Raw genomic sequence first — 16,433 nt, 5'->3', positions numbered from 1 at the left:
ATAGTCCATTTATCGAGGAAGGCTCTACGCTATATAACATAACGCTACGGCCGTTGAGAGCGGAGTAGCAGTAAAATGTTACAAAAACGGGTAAAATTATGACCCATGCTCTCTTATGTGACGCAAGCGAAGTTGCGCGGGTTAACTAGTTCTGTTATATTTATGACTAGACATTTCCGACCCACATTTGGCCAGCACGATGAAGAGTTCTATAGTCCGTCAACTAAGGTACCTGGGTCAAATATGGCCAGCCATTATGCCAATCATGATATATTGTAACGAGACGATAAACTGTCTCTAGTGTTGCATGTACAAACGGCGTACTGCCTAGTGTCGGTTAAAGTGAAACATGCATGAGGTTTGGAAAAATGTTATGTGGCCTTATTTGACCAAGGTACCTTAAGTAAGAGAGTCTTGGAATGGCATTTTAGATATTGCTGGTTGTCCAATAAATGTTGCCACAGCAAACAGGCAACAGTCCGTTGCACAAGTCTACGATTTAGCGACGTTCGAAATTTTACTCTTTGTAAACCCGCACACCTTGCAAACAAGGGTATTGAATTGTCGGACTATAGTAGTTTGTGAGACTGTGATAAGCACTTTTTAATTCCAAGAAAAGATCGTAGCACAAAAGTCACTGTCTATGTGCTTTAAAAATATTGCAAAATCTGTTTTTTAAATATGTATGTATATTTAAATTTATGCCTTTAAATATGTGCAAGTCTGGTAGACATTTATTACGACTTATATTTGCTAATGTCTTATATAAATAATGTTTTAAACAATTATTTCAAATGAAACAAAATCAAACATATTTACGACATATTTCACTGCTAACAGTAGGTAATAAGCTGATTGTCCCTTCAATCAACGCGAGAGGCTCGAAATTAGAGACATTTTTTGCTGTACAATAATTTCAAAGAAAATTCGCTTACTTTAGTTTTTTTACACTCAAAGAAAATAATGAACAAGAAAGAAACGTTCATATTTAATACAAAGCATTTTGTCAACTTCAAAATATGTCTTGAAGGACTCGTAATTTGTAGTTACTTATTCGGACGCGAAGTAAAAAACTAAAAGCTGAATGATTTATGTTTATTTTCTTGTTTACTGGATCAAATACCTTACCTTTTGAAGTTTTTATTTACTATTCTAAAACTCAATTTGAAATTGAGTACACTGTCCCTACTTACTGTACAGTGTCTTACCACCTCTAAATATCTAATAATATAAACAGTGGAATCGGTCCTTATTATTGTTTTTCTTATTTGTTTCTGTGCCTCGATTCTCTATTACTATCGACTACCGACAACCGAACTGTCATCGAGAAATTTTGTATGAAAATCTGATCAGCGCCTCTGACGGGTGTCGTAGGAAACATTTTGTCAGTACATTATAAATGTCAAATTTCGATAGCTAGCCGGTTGTCGGTAGTCGATAGTGATAGAGAATCGAGGTACTGATTATAATTAAATATATAAGCGTTTATCCTGCAGTGATGCCTTATTGGTGCTAGTTTACTGTAAAAACTTAACACTGAAAAAGTACTGATGAGGTAAACTGCGTGTCCGCGTTGATTCCCGTATTCTATAATGGCTGCTACACACAGTGCTGGCGGCATGGTGGCTGGATTTGCCGGCGTCATGTCGCTTTCAGGTGACGGCGGGTTACGCGGCTTGTCAGCGACATTAATTTGTTCCTAACATTCGAGCATTTGACAGCTCTGCGCGGCATGTGTGTAACAGCCATTATATGTACATTAAAACCATATGTTTTTCCATCAGATCGGTCACGTTACAACTGATCAACGGTCAGTCAGTAGTGGCAGAGACTTTCGAGCAAGTCACCATTTACTTCTCCGATATTGTCGGCTTCACTGCGCTGTCTGCGACGTCTACTCCCATGCAAGTGGTGGACCTGCTCAACGATCTGTATACCTGCTTCGATTCCATCGTTGAAAATTATGATGTTTATAAGGTGAGTTGTTACATTTGTAGATTTTTTTGCAGGTATTTTGATAATGTCTTTATTGTTCATAGCGTTGTTTTCTCTCGCTCTTTTTTATGAATTGAATCCCGTATAGTAGAAGGGTCAGCCTTCCTGATCTTTCTTCTTTTGTTCATATAATATTCTTAGTCTTGTGTGTTGTATATAATAATATTTAAATTAATACTTTCTTCAGACGGCTTTAATAAATTAATATTTACTATACATACTTATTATTACGGAGTCCGATGGATGAGGGCGGCCCAGGACCGGTCCTATTGGCGCTCGATGGAGGAGGCCTTTGTCCAGCAGTGGACGATTCCCGGCTGAGATGATGATGCATACTTATTATAAAAAATAATTCGTAACCTCTACCTTTTATTATTTTACCTAAATTACTTTCATATAATCAAACTTTAACTTTAAAAATGGGGCTGCCTGTGTAAGTATGTTTACACCGACCCAGCTACTATATCTGTATTCAGCCAATCTTTACATTTATTTTGAAAATATTCTCTACAGTTATAATTAACAATGTGTTGAACAGGTGGAAACTATAGGAGATGCATACATGGTGGTGTCAGGTCTACCGGAGCGCAACGGTACAAGGCATGCGTGTGAAGTTGCTCGAATGGCTCTTGCGCTACTCGACGCCGTGCGACGGTTCCGCATTAGGCACCGACCTCATGATCAGTTGAAGCTGAGGATTGGACTGCATTCTGGTAAGATACTACTATTATTCCTTCGGGATTAACGTAAACAACTATATGTACATATATTGCCATGGATTAAGATTTTATTACAGCAAAGACACATTTCTTGACTCTATCGATTATTGGATACCGAGTAGCTACGTGTACCTCAATTCTCTACTACTATCGACTACTGACAACCGGCTAGCTATCGAGAAATTTACACCAAAATCTGTTGAGCATCTCTACGTTACTCAAGCTTCGTAAGAACCATTTTGGCAGTACATTTTAGATGTCCAACTCTCTCGCTCGAGAGACAGGGTATCGAGAGTTTGACATTTAAAATGTACTGCAAAAATATTTCTTCCGGCGCCCGCTAAAGTGCTGATTAGTTTTTTATACAAAATTTATAAGCGATTTTTTTTGTAATTTTAAATGTCAATTGCGGTACACGATAATAAGGTTTCGATTTGAGTGTACTATCACTGGCCTGGCGGTTGGCTTCAAAAATAGTATAAGTTCGCCGCTTACTTCTTTAAATATTTGAACCAAATATTACTAAGAAAATTTCTTCAGCGGATATTAAGACCTTTCAACACTGGATAAAATAAACACATCAAACGTAAACAGTTATCGTTTATACCCAATATTCTTGGAAACAACGCAATATTATATTTGACAGATAGAACAGAATTCCCAGAACTTTCTATCAGAGGTTTTGAGCGGCATTTTCTCGTAAATACTATTGAGTAGTTTATTCGAATCATCGAGGGTTTCGAAGAAGATATTCCAGCTTAGTCCCACTTTTATAGTAGGTGGTTATTAATATTTCCAAAATCACGCTTTATTTTCATTGGGATAGGTGAAGATCAAAAACCACTGACTCATGATATGTCACTACATTTTTGTGAAATATTGTAGCAGTAAATTCATAATTTTTAAGTGTAAGAGCATTATGAACATGATCCTAATAAAGGAAAACATTTGAAAATCTCTTAAGCGGGTATTGAAGTAGCGGTTCGCGCCACAACAGAGACTGGAGACCGAGACATAGAGCCTTGCCTCACCAGGACGCAATGGCGGCGTCGCTGGCTACGTATCCAAGCAGTTAATATTGAAATGTAACCTTGCCACACCGTAGCCACGTGAGTTAGGTGACATACATTTCAATAACAACAGCTTGGATACGTACTTAGCCAGCGATGTCGCCATGGCGCCCTAATGAGGCAGGGCTCAAAAGACTGCAAGGGGAGACTGCGACTCTTTTTTGTCTTTAGGTAAATGCATATGAAACAGTTCGCAAGCGAGATCGATATCGGAGACAGATTGTAAGTAAAGTTGCGATCACAATCTCCGGTCACGGTTTCATGTTTCGGTCTTATATCTGCGTTGCAACGCAAACCGCTACCTTTAGGGACACTAGAAAAGTAAACTAAAACAAAATTATGAGGTCCATCCCATACCTAGAATAGCTTTTGGGAAAAAAAATCCTTTCATATTAATTCAATTCAGATAACCAACAATACTCCACAAACACTGAAACGGTGAACGTAAAACCGCTGCTACGCCGAACGTAAACCAAAAACAAAACACATTTCTTTTGAAGTAATGAGCTGTGATGAAACATACTCCGAATAAGAATAATATGAGCTCTTTTGTGGGGAAAAAAAATTTATATTTAGGTGCTTTAATTACTTTAATCATGCAAATCGAGATTGGGGAGAAATCGTAATTTAGATATTCTTTTAAAAGCAGAGGTTTGGTAGCTCGGTTCTTTACCACTATCGACTGCCGCCAACCAGCGAGAAATCTGATCAGCGCCTCTAGCGGACTCCGTAGGAACTATTTTGACCGTACATTTTAAATGTCCGTGACAAAATAAAATAGTAAAAGTCACAAGCTGACACTTTCTATAATTTACGATATTGCATTTTCTAGAATCATTAACCGTTTCTAAATAATCTCCAATAATATTTATGAAATTCGTTTTGCTAACAGGTCCCTGTGTCGCCGGTGTGGTGGGTCTAAAGATGCCTCGCTACTGTCTCTTCGGCGACACGGTGAACACGGCGTCAAGAATGGAGTCCAATGGAGAAGCTCTGAAAATTCACGTGTCGCCCGATACTAAAGAACTGCTGGACACGTTTGGCACATTCCATTTAGAATGTAGAGGAGAAGTCGCTATGAAGGTATTTGAAATATTCTTTTTTACCATATTTTTATAGCGTAAAGGAAATTCTTACAATGTCTCTCGAGACATTTTTTAGTAAACTGACATTTGCAACAGATAAAACTGAGAATCATTTTGGGTTATCACTCTTTGCTTGTAAATAATATGACAAGTATAATTAAAACCATTGAATTTTTTTACCAAAAATTAGTCAACAATTTGACCACTGGACATTTCTTTCCTTAATACTTTGAGCCAATTTTCATCTAGGTATGTACAGTATTGTTTGCCGAATTTCCACTTTCAATAATAATTTAACAATATAAATTATTTCATTCGAAACGCAATCAGATTTTATTGTAAAGATATATTGTTTAATTTGTGTTCTAAATTCTCTCCTAAGTATTTCACCGAAAATGTAAACCTACTTTTATTTATTTTATTATCATCAAACGACGGTTACGGCTGTTATATCAAATTTTGAACATTAAACAGAAACGCCTTGGGGGATACCCAAATTTGTTATGTTTACACCAAGACTAATTTGAAATGGAGCCGAATAGAAATTGTTTAAGTTTCAGCTTATGTAATTTGTTACTTAATTATTAGTTACTAAGTGAGTATCAACATTAATGTAATAGTAAAGTATGTTTGTTTAATTTTGAACAGGTCTTCTCTAGTTTTCTTTTCTTTCTTAGAACAACTGATCTAATGCCAAAATTTAATTTTGGTAGAAGTCATAGGAACGTGGAATATTCAAAAATTGATTGAGATTGAACCATAAAAACCACATCAGCTGATTATATTACTAGTTACCAATTTCTGATGATGATTTCTATATGATGCCGCTCTGACAGGCTTTGTTATGTCTGAAAAAAAAACGCATTTCTTTTTTAGCGTATAAAAATAATAGATTCAATCATAATTCTTGTTTCTAATAACACTACACGTTGTTAACATTTATTAATACACTTAAATAGATTGAATCATATTTCGTGTAGCACATGTCTTTGATACGATTCCCACTAATACTTACGATATTTCTCACTTATTTTTTCTCGTAATGTTCCACGAATAAGGTCACGGTATTTTTCCACGATTTATTTGTACCAAGAGTCTAGTCATGCTTGAAATTAATACAGTAAAGAGCTTGAAATAATAGCCTCATTTCTTTTCATGACATTTAATTTCGTCTAATATTTAATTTTCCCTGAGTAAAATAGCATTTTATTTCTATCACATAATCCATAATACCTTAAAATGTCGGAGGTGTGCGAAATTTGTACCTTTTCGCCATTTATTATATTAGTTTTATCTAAAACTGGCTGGTCAAGTGCCACATACTGGCCGCGATATCAAAGTCCGAGATACTATTGAGAATATTTTAATATAAATTATAGTTACTATATAAATTATAATTATAGTTAGTACCCAAATAATTAAATAGTTGCTTGACCCAAGAATTAACCCGATAACTTACGATAGCAGCTTTATTCACAACCACCCAAGTCACAGAGGTAGCCTTTATTAAATTCGCTAGAATAAAAGCGTTAACAGTTTTCATTTTGTTACAGGGTAAAGGAATTCTAGTCACATATTGGTTATTAGGTGAGAAAATCGATCCAAATGCTCCGAAGGAGAAGCCGTCGTTGGTAAAAGCGCAAACGTTGTCCACAGAAAGTGGGTCGTTGTCACATTTGACGCCGTTCAGGCAACGTCTAGACCAGAGCTCGAGATCATCGAGTAGACGAGGGTCTGGGGTCTTCTCACAAAAAACAGACCTTAATAAGCTGCAAAATGAAGCTCAACCTCTGCTTCAAAACCTCTCTATCCAAAGACAACACTCAGACCCCACGGAACCAGTGACAAATGGCGTCACAGACAACGGTGATGAAGACAGACAGAGTGTGTCAAATTCTATATCACTAAATGTCAATTCGCTGAACCACAACTCAGTTCATAGCAGTCAACCGCGAGTGAAGTTGAAAGACTGCCAGAACTCGATCGCTAATCACAAAACAAATAAAATAGGTAATAACAATTGGATTTCCAAGTTGCCGACGGCGAGTTCCTTCGACAACGGGACGAAGAAAGGCAGCGAACGGTTAAAGGATTATAGCAGTGTGCCATTACTATCAAAAGCTGATACACCAAACGATTCGATTGTGTAGAAACTTTTTGTGAAGTGACTATGGACAAGTATTTTCAATTTAAAAGTATTTTAATAAAATTCTAAGTGGCATGTTGATTCTTTTTAAGTTGAACAATATTGTTAGTAGGGATACGAATAAAAATCTGACTTGTGTAGAAGTAAAGTTGAACAAACAAGAAATAAATTTCTTCTAAGTTCCAGTGCAAAGCTATTTGTCTCAATTTAACTTGGACGTTCAAATGTAACCGTTTAGAGTAACAATAAGTAACATCTATCACTGCAAGAAGCAACAACTGGGAAACAGTTGTTTGTTTTAATCTCCCTTTCTTTTCAAGGAGGAAAATATTTGTGTTAAATAAATTTTCATTATGAAAGCAAACAGAATTCTTTGATCAGACTAATGCATTAATACTGCGTGAATATTTTTGTGTTTCGTAAAAGCTGCGTTTTTTGGAAATCATAACATCACGCCTGTTATACTTTAAATTGTAAGCAGAGGCAGAGGAGTACAAAATCAACGCGTTAAGCGACTTCATCACTCCATCTAAATATAAACATATTATGCAAGTGTTTAAAAGCGCTTTGCAGTGATGCACATCATCGTCGCTACAACATCATATTTTCAAAGAAAAAATCCACAATTTAATAAAAACATATGCGTGTAATATATTTCACTGTAGAATATTACCTAATATACCTATTTCAAGCTGCGGTACAGTGTAATTTCAGCAAATTCGTACGTATAATAAAGCTATTAACTTCTCAAATTGTGTGCAATAAACTGAAAGCAACTTTTCATAAATGTTTTGGCATTTACTCCTGAAATTGTACTAATGAAATCTGTTAGTGTGTTTTCATAATTTCATTGAAACAACAGTTACAAGTGTTAGCTAAGTTTCTGTAAATATAAATATTTTTAGTCAATAATAGATGGATGTCTCAATAGTTAAGGAAAAGATTATGCATCTACCCCCATTTTCTGGCTGTGTGTCCGTTTTTTAGTAATTTTAATATACCTAATAAAAAAAACTATAAATGTGGACTGTCTAGCAAAATTATAATTCAAACAAATAAACCATACTTTCAAAAGAAAAAAGGTGTATTGCGATATGAACACTGAGTCGCTTACGTCTTTCTTATTTTGAAGGTCTAAAATTCATTTCATAAATTTCTCTAAGGATAATTGAATGAGAGGGATTAATTTGACCCTCTGAACTTAACTCCGGGTAGATTATAATAATTCGAATATTTCCGAAAGCAATCGCCAAATAGTTTACGAAACTTGAAAACAAGTTTACCTTAATATCACTGATATCGATATTGAATAGAGAGTGAACAGTTCATGCTTAAAATGTATTTTTTTGAATAGAACAATTATTAATTATCAAAATAATTATTTCTAAATATTTATTTTCATAATTTAAAACAGTTTCTTTACAACTGATAAGGTGGGAGAAAATATTTTTCCAAATGTACTTATTTTCTCAGACAGCCTGTAAGAAAATTAACTAAACAGTTTCTAGAATGTACATGTATAATTTAACTTCTACTTTACGTTAGTGTCTGAGCAAAGTATGGTTTCTACTCAAATTTAGCTAGACAGACCACAATCACTTTATTGAACTCATCCACTTTGTACAGTTTCAACTCAGAGCTTATAATATTCTAATATTTTAGTAGAATTTATCCAAACTAAGCAAGAGTAAACTGCTTGTGTTGTGGCACAATCACTCAGTGATGAAGCACGATGAAACCGCGCGTGTCAGCGATTAAAATATTTAGAATGAAGAGTATTATTGATGAGCATAATTTTGTATTTTCCATACAGGGAAAATATTTTGAAAGGCTTACCGTGGAACATATTTAAAACGACCTTTATTTTGTGTTACGATATTAAATGTTTTCTAGCAATTTGTTTTTTATTATAATAAGTAAAAGGCTTTTACACTAGAAAGAATAACATGGATGTCATTCCTAACCTGTAAGATACAGAACCTTATAATTCGGTATAGAATTTTGTCGTAAACGCAACGTGAAATCGTTCAAACCTACACGCGCGGTTGGAGTTTAACGACAGTGCATTTTGCGTATACGAATATGTGGATACACCTTATTATTTTGAAGGAAATGTCTTATTTTTGATACATTTCAACAGGATACACATTGAGCAATATAACATATTAAACCATAGTAATATCAAAGTTTCAATTTAATATCAAACTTATATTAGTTTGATGTCCAATAAAGTTCATATTATTATTTTAGTTCTGTGTTGTAGTTGAATTCTAAACAATGATTAAATATTGTTTTCAATTTCGCTTTGAAGTTGCAGTATTGACTTTCAAAGAATTTAAATACTTTTCTTTAGAACTAATGATTTGGATTAAACGAGAGAGATGTTAGATGTACGTTAGTGATAGTGTTTAAAATTTAACGCTCTATCAATTGTGACTCGTTGAAATATGCTCATTCCTTAGTAGGTATAATTTTCATTTAAAAGAATCTAGGGAACTTTTCGTAACCAGTTTTGACTGCATAGTTATATGATAATAAGAATACGATACAATAAGGCAACAAAATATTTCGATAATTAATTATTCATAGGAATTATCGATTTATTGTATTGTCTTAGAGCCGATTTTATACAGCCAATTTTATTACTGAAATGTAGCTGTAAATTAATGTCGAAATGCTTCATCGATCTATATCGATGTTGAGTCGATTTTATACCACCATCGACGACCGAGTAGCCGTCGAAACATTACTACTATTACTACTGACTATTACTTGTATTAACAACATAAATTATTGTAATTTTTAATCATCGCTTCAATTTGAAAATAAGGTAATGAGCATACTTTTCATAGCTTCATAGCTTTTCTTAGCAACATACTTTTCGCTCAATGTGTAGTACCTTTTAAGTCCATTCGTCATTACCAAGGACATTCTATTTATTACCAGTGATGAGACTAGTTTGTAAATATATGTACTTAATTGTTTATTTATTGTAAATAATGTCTTACTTATAAATTTGTTGTGATCTTAGAAAGGTATAAAAGCATATTTATAATTGTAGACGGTTAAATGAGAACCTAAATGTTTCTTAAACGTTATAGCGAATATAATGAGTGAGAATTATTTGATGTTGTTTTATTTTAATATTAATAGCCTAGCCTTTCTTCCAAATATATTGGAGTCGGCTTCCAGTCTTAACGGATGCAGCTTAATAGCCATAGTATTTTACATGGAGCGACTGCCTTTCGAACCGCCACAACCCAGTTACCTGGGTTATAACACGATACCGGTCGGTAAGACTGGTTGTCAGACTTTCAAGCTTTTGATTTCTGGTAACAACGTTTGAAAGATTTTTCAAAATGCTAGCCAGGTTTCTCAGTGGCTATATAATATTATGCCGTATGCCAAAAAACGTGCCTTTAGAAACACGGAGGAGCTCGGTAAGAACAATATATTATCACTAAAATAATCACTTATACACACCCTATTGAAAAAAATAACTTTTAATCTAAGTATACTAAAAGTTGAATCAGTTTCCAATTTTCTCTCCCATAAAATTGCATGCAAAATGTCGGAAATAATTTGTAATTTACCTTTCCCAAAACCATTGGGAAATAAGCGCGGTAGTTTGAAATACAGACGTTGACAAGGACGCATAGAACCCATGTTTTGTTTTTGAACTTATAATAATGAAAAGGTAAACAACATATTCTGTAGTGCAATTCTATACCACTATCGACAATCAGCTAGCTAACAAGAAATTTTAAATGAAAATCTAATCAGCGCCTCTAGCGGGAGTCTTAGGGACTATTTGGTGGTACATTTTAAATGTCAAACTTTCGATACTCAACAGTAGCGACTGTAGAGAATCGTGCTACAGAATCGTTGACGAAACTACACGACGTGCTAATACAAATGTACGAATATGGAATTGTGGTACTTTCGCTCATATGAACACATCCTTTGACAAACAGTTCAATACAAGCTTTGATTTCAAAAACAATGAGTCACATCTACAAATACAGAACATATTTCAGACAATGATATAGGAGTCTGGACTCAATAGCACTCATTTGTCTGTCTACTTGAAATCGAAAACATACACAAGCGATTTTATTCTTTGCTATCCTCAAGTTAGAGTCGAATTTTCAGTCATTTTGATGAAAATAACTATATCTGTTTCTATTGGTCCTTATCAAAATAGGCTATTTTCTTCACAATCAAATAACGAGTGCTTTGTTAAATATCTTTTGTTAATTGTTACAAGAATAAAGATTATAATTGAAACAATATTTCTGAATTCGAGAACCATTTATATTAAATTAGCTCAATGTGCAAACAATATGGACTGCTTAAGGCCAATCTAAAGCAGTATTCTATTATTTAAATTTGAATTTTATTGTATCTATGCCTCATACAATAGCGTTTATTAATAGAGAACATAAAGTACTATTGTCTAAAATTGTAATATTAATTTTTGCATTTTATAAAAATCTGGTACGTAATTTTATGATTAACTCACGACAATTCTGCCATGAAAGCATAATAAATAGACAGTTTGTAAGGTACGAGAGGAACGGAGGAGGGGCAATTTGCTACTACTATGGACTATCGATAACGAACTAGCTATCGAAAAATTTAATATGACAACTTGTAGCACCATTCTTTACCACTATTGACTATTGACAACTGCCTAGCTATCGAGAAATGTATGAAAATCAGCGCCTCTCACGGCCGTCGTAGGAACTATTTTTGCAGTACATTTTAAATGTCAACCTCTCGATACTCGATTGTGCCGACTGTGGAGAATAGTGCTATAGTACACAAGATATAATTTTATTACGATTGTTCTGTTTCCAGACTTCATTACAATAACTTTAAATTTTATAACCACTAGTGGTCTGGACCTCAAACATTATTATTTAATTATTATTATAGTAGACCCTTTTAGGATAAGCCAATGTGATTACGTAACTCGAATTATATTTAAGTGATCGTAAGAGGGTACACTATAGAATATAATAATGTAAAACTACTTAACACGTAAAAGTTGTCACAAAATGTCATGGAATTTTCACCCTTAGAAAGTGACATTATACCAAACATAATTAAAGTTAAAATAAATCGTTAATCCAATCAAATCATTTTAAATGTGATAATTTGTGAGGATATATTATTAAGTATGTAAGTATGTATGTTTGTGACTCTTTCACTCAAAACGCCATAGCCAGTTGCGCCCACCGGTCGGTAAACGATCTGTGGGTTAAGCAACCGTTGGCGCGGTCACTTTATAGATGGGTGACCGCATAGTGGTATTAGAACTGGGCGTTTCCGTGCTTCGGAGGGCACGTTAAAAGTCGGTCCCGGCTGTTATTTACTACGATAACAATCGTTAAGCCATGTCAAAGCCTCCGGGCGGCTTGAACAACTTTGACTCTAGGTTGACCACTAACCATACGATAAGAAAAAGACTCGAAACGTACCGAACGGAGAGTCATGAAATTCAGTACACGTATAGCTTATATGTATGTATGTATTATAACCTATATTTTTACCCCGGGAAATCTATTCAGAAAATAATACTTGCATCAGTGATATTATGTATATCACACTCGTTTTCTATTCTTTTTTTGCATTAGTTGCTAGAAAACGCACATAGCATAAAAAAGGAAAAACCATAATTTGTACCGTAGTTACACAAAAATACAACCGTCACTCTATAGTTATTTTCCATGGTCTATAAAAGGCCTACCACGTATCCTAAATCGGAAATTTCATTGCATTTCGATTTTCGATAACTATCGTGTGTCTAAATTGATAATTGATTCGGTATTTTCGCAAATTATAGGCTTAGAAGATCCAAAGGTGACGGGACGTTTCCGAGTGGATACTTGTGCTTACGACCTTAAATCAACTTCACAGTGGTCGCTTTACAAAGAAAATTGCTTTAGATAGTTAATTCTAGCAAAATCAATCATTATTATATGTTTCACAGCACTTTCAGAAACGAATAAAATAAATGTTTGAATATTATGAATCTTCAAACCTGTATAACTCGGTTCAAAGCGATCCTACCGGTTTCGTGCTATACTAACTATTACTTCAAATGACTAGCTCTATCGATACATGCCACTTTTTTTTGTAGGCCGGCACTTTGAAAAAAGGCCCAAAATGGATGATCTCCTTTCATTCCAACGGAGTTTGGAATTTAATGTGGTAAGAATCATCCAAAATTCTGCGAAGTTAAATTATCGTAAACGCTCTTACATAGTTAAAAAATGCTCTATATGTCTATAAAACAACCTTTCATTTCACAAAGTACTTTGTAACATTCACGGTCTAACGAAAGCCTTTGAATAGTATTGAAGTGCGAGTTTTAATCACCGCGATGTTAGCGTAGAAATGAAAAACACTGACCAGTTGCTACCGAGAAATTAATATGAGAGAAAGATCAGACTTGTATTACACTAATGCTTGTATGTCGTTTGCGGTTAAGTACAGTTCAGATGCTATTTCAAGTTCTAATGTGAGAAAAGGTTCGCGGAATACAATTTAAGACACAAAAATATTTCTGATTCACACATAACTTTGAAAAGTCATTGGTGTGTTGCCTCGAGTTCGAAACGTGAACCACAGCCGAGGGCGATGCGTTCTTAGACTACTCGGCTATCTCTGCTCTTAAAATTTACTGCTTGTATGATGAGGCACCCATAGCCAGTTGCGCTCACCGGTCGGTAAACGATCGGTTGGCTAAGCAACCCTTGGTTCGGTTATTCCATAGATGGGTGACCGCATAGTAGTATTTAAGCTGGGCATCTCCGTGCTTCAAAGTCGGTCCTGGCTGTTGTCTACTAAAATAACAGTCATTAAGCCATGTCAAAGGCCTCTCGGGCGGCAAAAACCACTTTAATGGTTAGTGGTCAACCTGGTGTAGGTTGACCACTAACCATTCGACAAACAACAACTAGTTATATAAAATATGTTCATGTAGGACATAATTATGTTTTTCGCTAACTACTTAACACACACAAGATTCATAATAAATAAAGTCCTTACATAAATTGAAGCCGCGCTTCCACAAAATGTAAAGCCGATTACATTTTGTGAGCATGGAAAAAATATTCGTAGGCTTAAAACCTTCACCCAAATAAGTGGTTAATTTAGAGAGATTTACAAACGCCTCTTATTTACATTTAATAAATTCAAAATCATGGCTATCGCGTGTACTAGCGGGTTTAATCAATATAAATAAAAATGAATCAACGAAATGTATATAGGCGAACAACTAAACTAAATTTAGTTTATAAAAATATTAACTAAATTAATGTTTGTGTTTTTTTTAAAGACAACTCGGTCACTTTTATTGATCTTCGGTCGCGGAAACTTTTACAAACAGACAGACGAAGAACACAAAGTACAACCATACCTGAAACAATTATTTGCGGGTAGCTCAAATATTTGTTCCGTATGTGAATTAAACCCACGACCTCTCGACTGCACTGGTAGTGGCAAGGCGACCACATTTACCACTGCGTCACGGAGACTGTCGACAAAAAATTTGGTCAAATAATTCTTCGTACTTTAAGGATTACCATGAATTTATTTTATAATGTGCTCGAAGTAGGCAATTTAATACAGGTGGTTGCCCGATAATAATTTATAAGGCAATTTTTATTCAAATTTACTTCATAAAGTTGAGTACTTAATCCTATTATAAGGACTCCTTCAACAGAATTGAGTTTATAATTAATATTTTTCAGGTTCTTTTCGTACTTACTGGAGTATGAATTTATATTACATCTCAGATTAAAATTACTGGAACATAAAAACATTTTGAGTGAAAAAATCTTGGAGTAAAGATAGTTGCTACCCGTGTTCAGCGAATTAGGGCCAACTTTTTAAGGAGATTTCGTATTTCGGAGTAAAATCTTTAAGGATTCTATTGAATCAATTAAAATTATTTTTTATTATTTATTATGTTGAAGCACGCGGCTCTGTCGAAAGAGATTTATTTTTTGCCTCCAACTTTCATCGGTGTATCATTCTGTTAAATTCGAAGCCCTTAAAGAGCAACAACCAGTAGTTAAGTCTTTTCATGTTCCTGAAAAATATAAAATTGGCTCTTTCAACCTCGGCGTCGTTCAAAATGGCACTGAAAAAACTTAATCACACTTTACTCAACCCGGAAATCAAAGCTGAAATCCCTTCTGCTGCCATAAACTAAAATAGTATAAATTAATATTTTACTAAATACTATTCTATGATAGCACACTGAATAATTACAAACTAATCTTTACTCTAATCTCTATATAATTGCTTCCGCAGCTAACTACGATTACGCATGATTTTATGTATGTATGTACAAGGAAATTAATTTCAGACCGACACATGTCAATCAAGACATGAATGAAATTCTTGTTCAAATATTCTAACTATTGCCTTGAAGGATTCCTCGCGGCTTATCGTAAATATTCCTCTTAAGCCATCGAAATATGATTCCGTTACTGTTATTTGAGGTTTGTCATAGAGTAAGTATACATGTTTGTAATAGTAGCTCGATTCTCTACTACTATCGACTACCGACAACCGGCTTGTCATCGAGAAATTTTGTATGAAAATCTGTTAAGCGCCTCTAACGGACGACATAGAAACTATTTTGGCAGTACACTCTAAATGTCATTCGTGTCGTCGATGGTTCTAATTGTAGAGAATCGCGCTGCAAATGCGCTCTTTGGTCTATGTATGTATGTTTTGTTTCACTTTCGGAATTAGGTAGCATTCTACGATACTTCGTAAAACAAGGCAACTACAATAATTTATCAACATTATACAGAAAGTATGTTTGTTGTCTGTAGTGCTTTTCACATTTAAACAGCTGAACTGATTGTATATAAAGCAAGCCTAGCTTGCTTTTTTAGGATCTAAATCAATTTATATTGTCTGCCCAAATATTATTTTTCTGCATAAAAGTTTGTTACTTACTATAAATAAGCCTCAAATTTCCCACGCATCTTCCCCATAATCTATGAGCTCACCCTATAAACGGTTAGATGGGTAAACCACACCAATTTATACGCACAATAGATCCTCGTGCGATCGGCTTAGAAACCACATATAACTACATAAATACACGCTCCAAGGAAATAACTAGGCGACCGCAGTACACGAGAATGGCGTTATAAATACAAGGACCATTCTACAGATGTAAGATTGCTCTGTCCGTTAAAGACTTTCTGTAGCGCGATTTTCTGCAGTTAGTACTACCGAGTATCAAAAGGTTGACATTTAAAATGTGCTACAAAAAAAGTTCCTACGACGTCCGGTAGAGGCGCTTCCGGTCGATAATCAATAATGGTAGAAATTGGTGGACAGTTTTGTTGATACTAGTCACAGACTCGCGTTTCTGTACTAAAATGTG

General features: G+C 34.7%; 1 protein-coding gene across 2 annotated transcripts in view; it reads left to right on the top strand.

Moving 5' to 3' along the window:
- The window catches only part of LOC142982281 (atrial natriuretic peptide receptor 1-like), a 165,714-nt gene extending 155,576 nt beyond the window's left edge, over positions 1–10,138 (top strand). For both annotated transcript variants that reach the window (XM_076128704.1, XM_076128703.1), the window contains exons 17-20: positions 1,785–1,977; positions 2,534–2,708; positions 4,677–4,867; positions 6,423–10,138. In XM_076128704.1, the coding sequence (XP_075984819.1) occupies positions 1,785–1,977; positions 2,534–2,708; positions 4,677–4,867; positions 6,423–7,019 (1,156 nt within the window). In that variant the 3' untranslated portion in view covers positions 7,020–10,138. The remainder of the gene's footprint in view (positions 1–1,784; positions 1,978–2,533; positions 2,709–4,676; positions 4,868–6,422) is intronic.
- Positions 10,139–16,433: the final 6,295 nt, after the last annotated feature.

Source organism: Anticarsia gemmatalis, chromosome 21 (assembly GCF_050436995.1).
Source record: "Anticarsia gemmatalis isolate Benzon Research Colony breed Stoneville strain chromosome 21, ilAntGemm2 primary, whole genome shotgun sequence".
Lineage (NCBI taxonomy): Eukaryota > Metazoa > Arthropoda > Insecta > Lepidoptera > Erebidae > Anticarsia > Anticarsia gemmatalis.
Note: the sequence above shows the minus strand (reverse complement) of the source record. Positions and strands in the feature narration are given on the sequence as shown.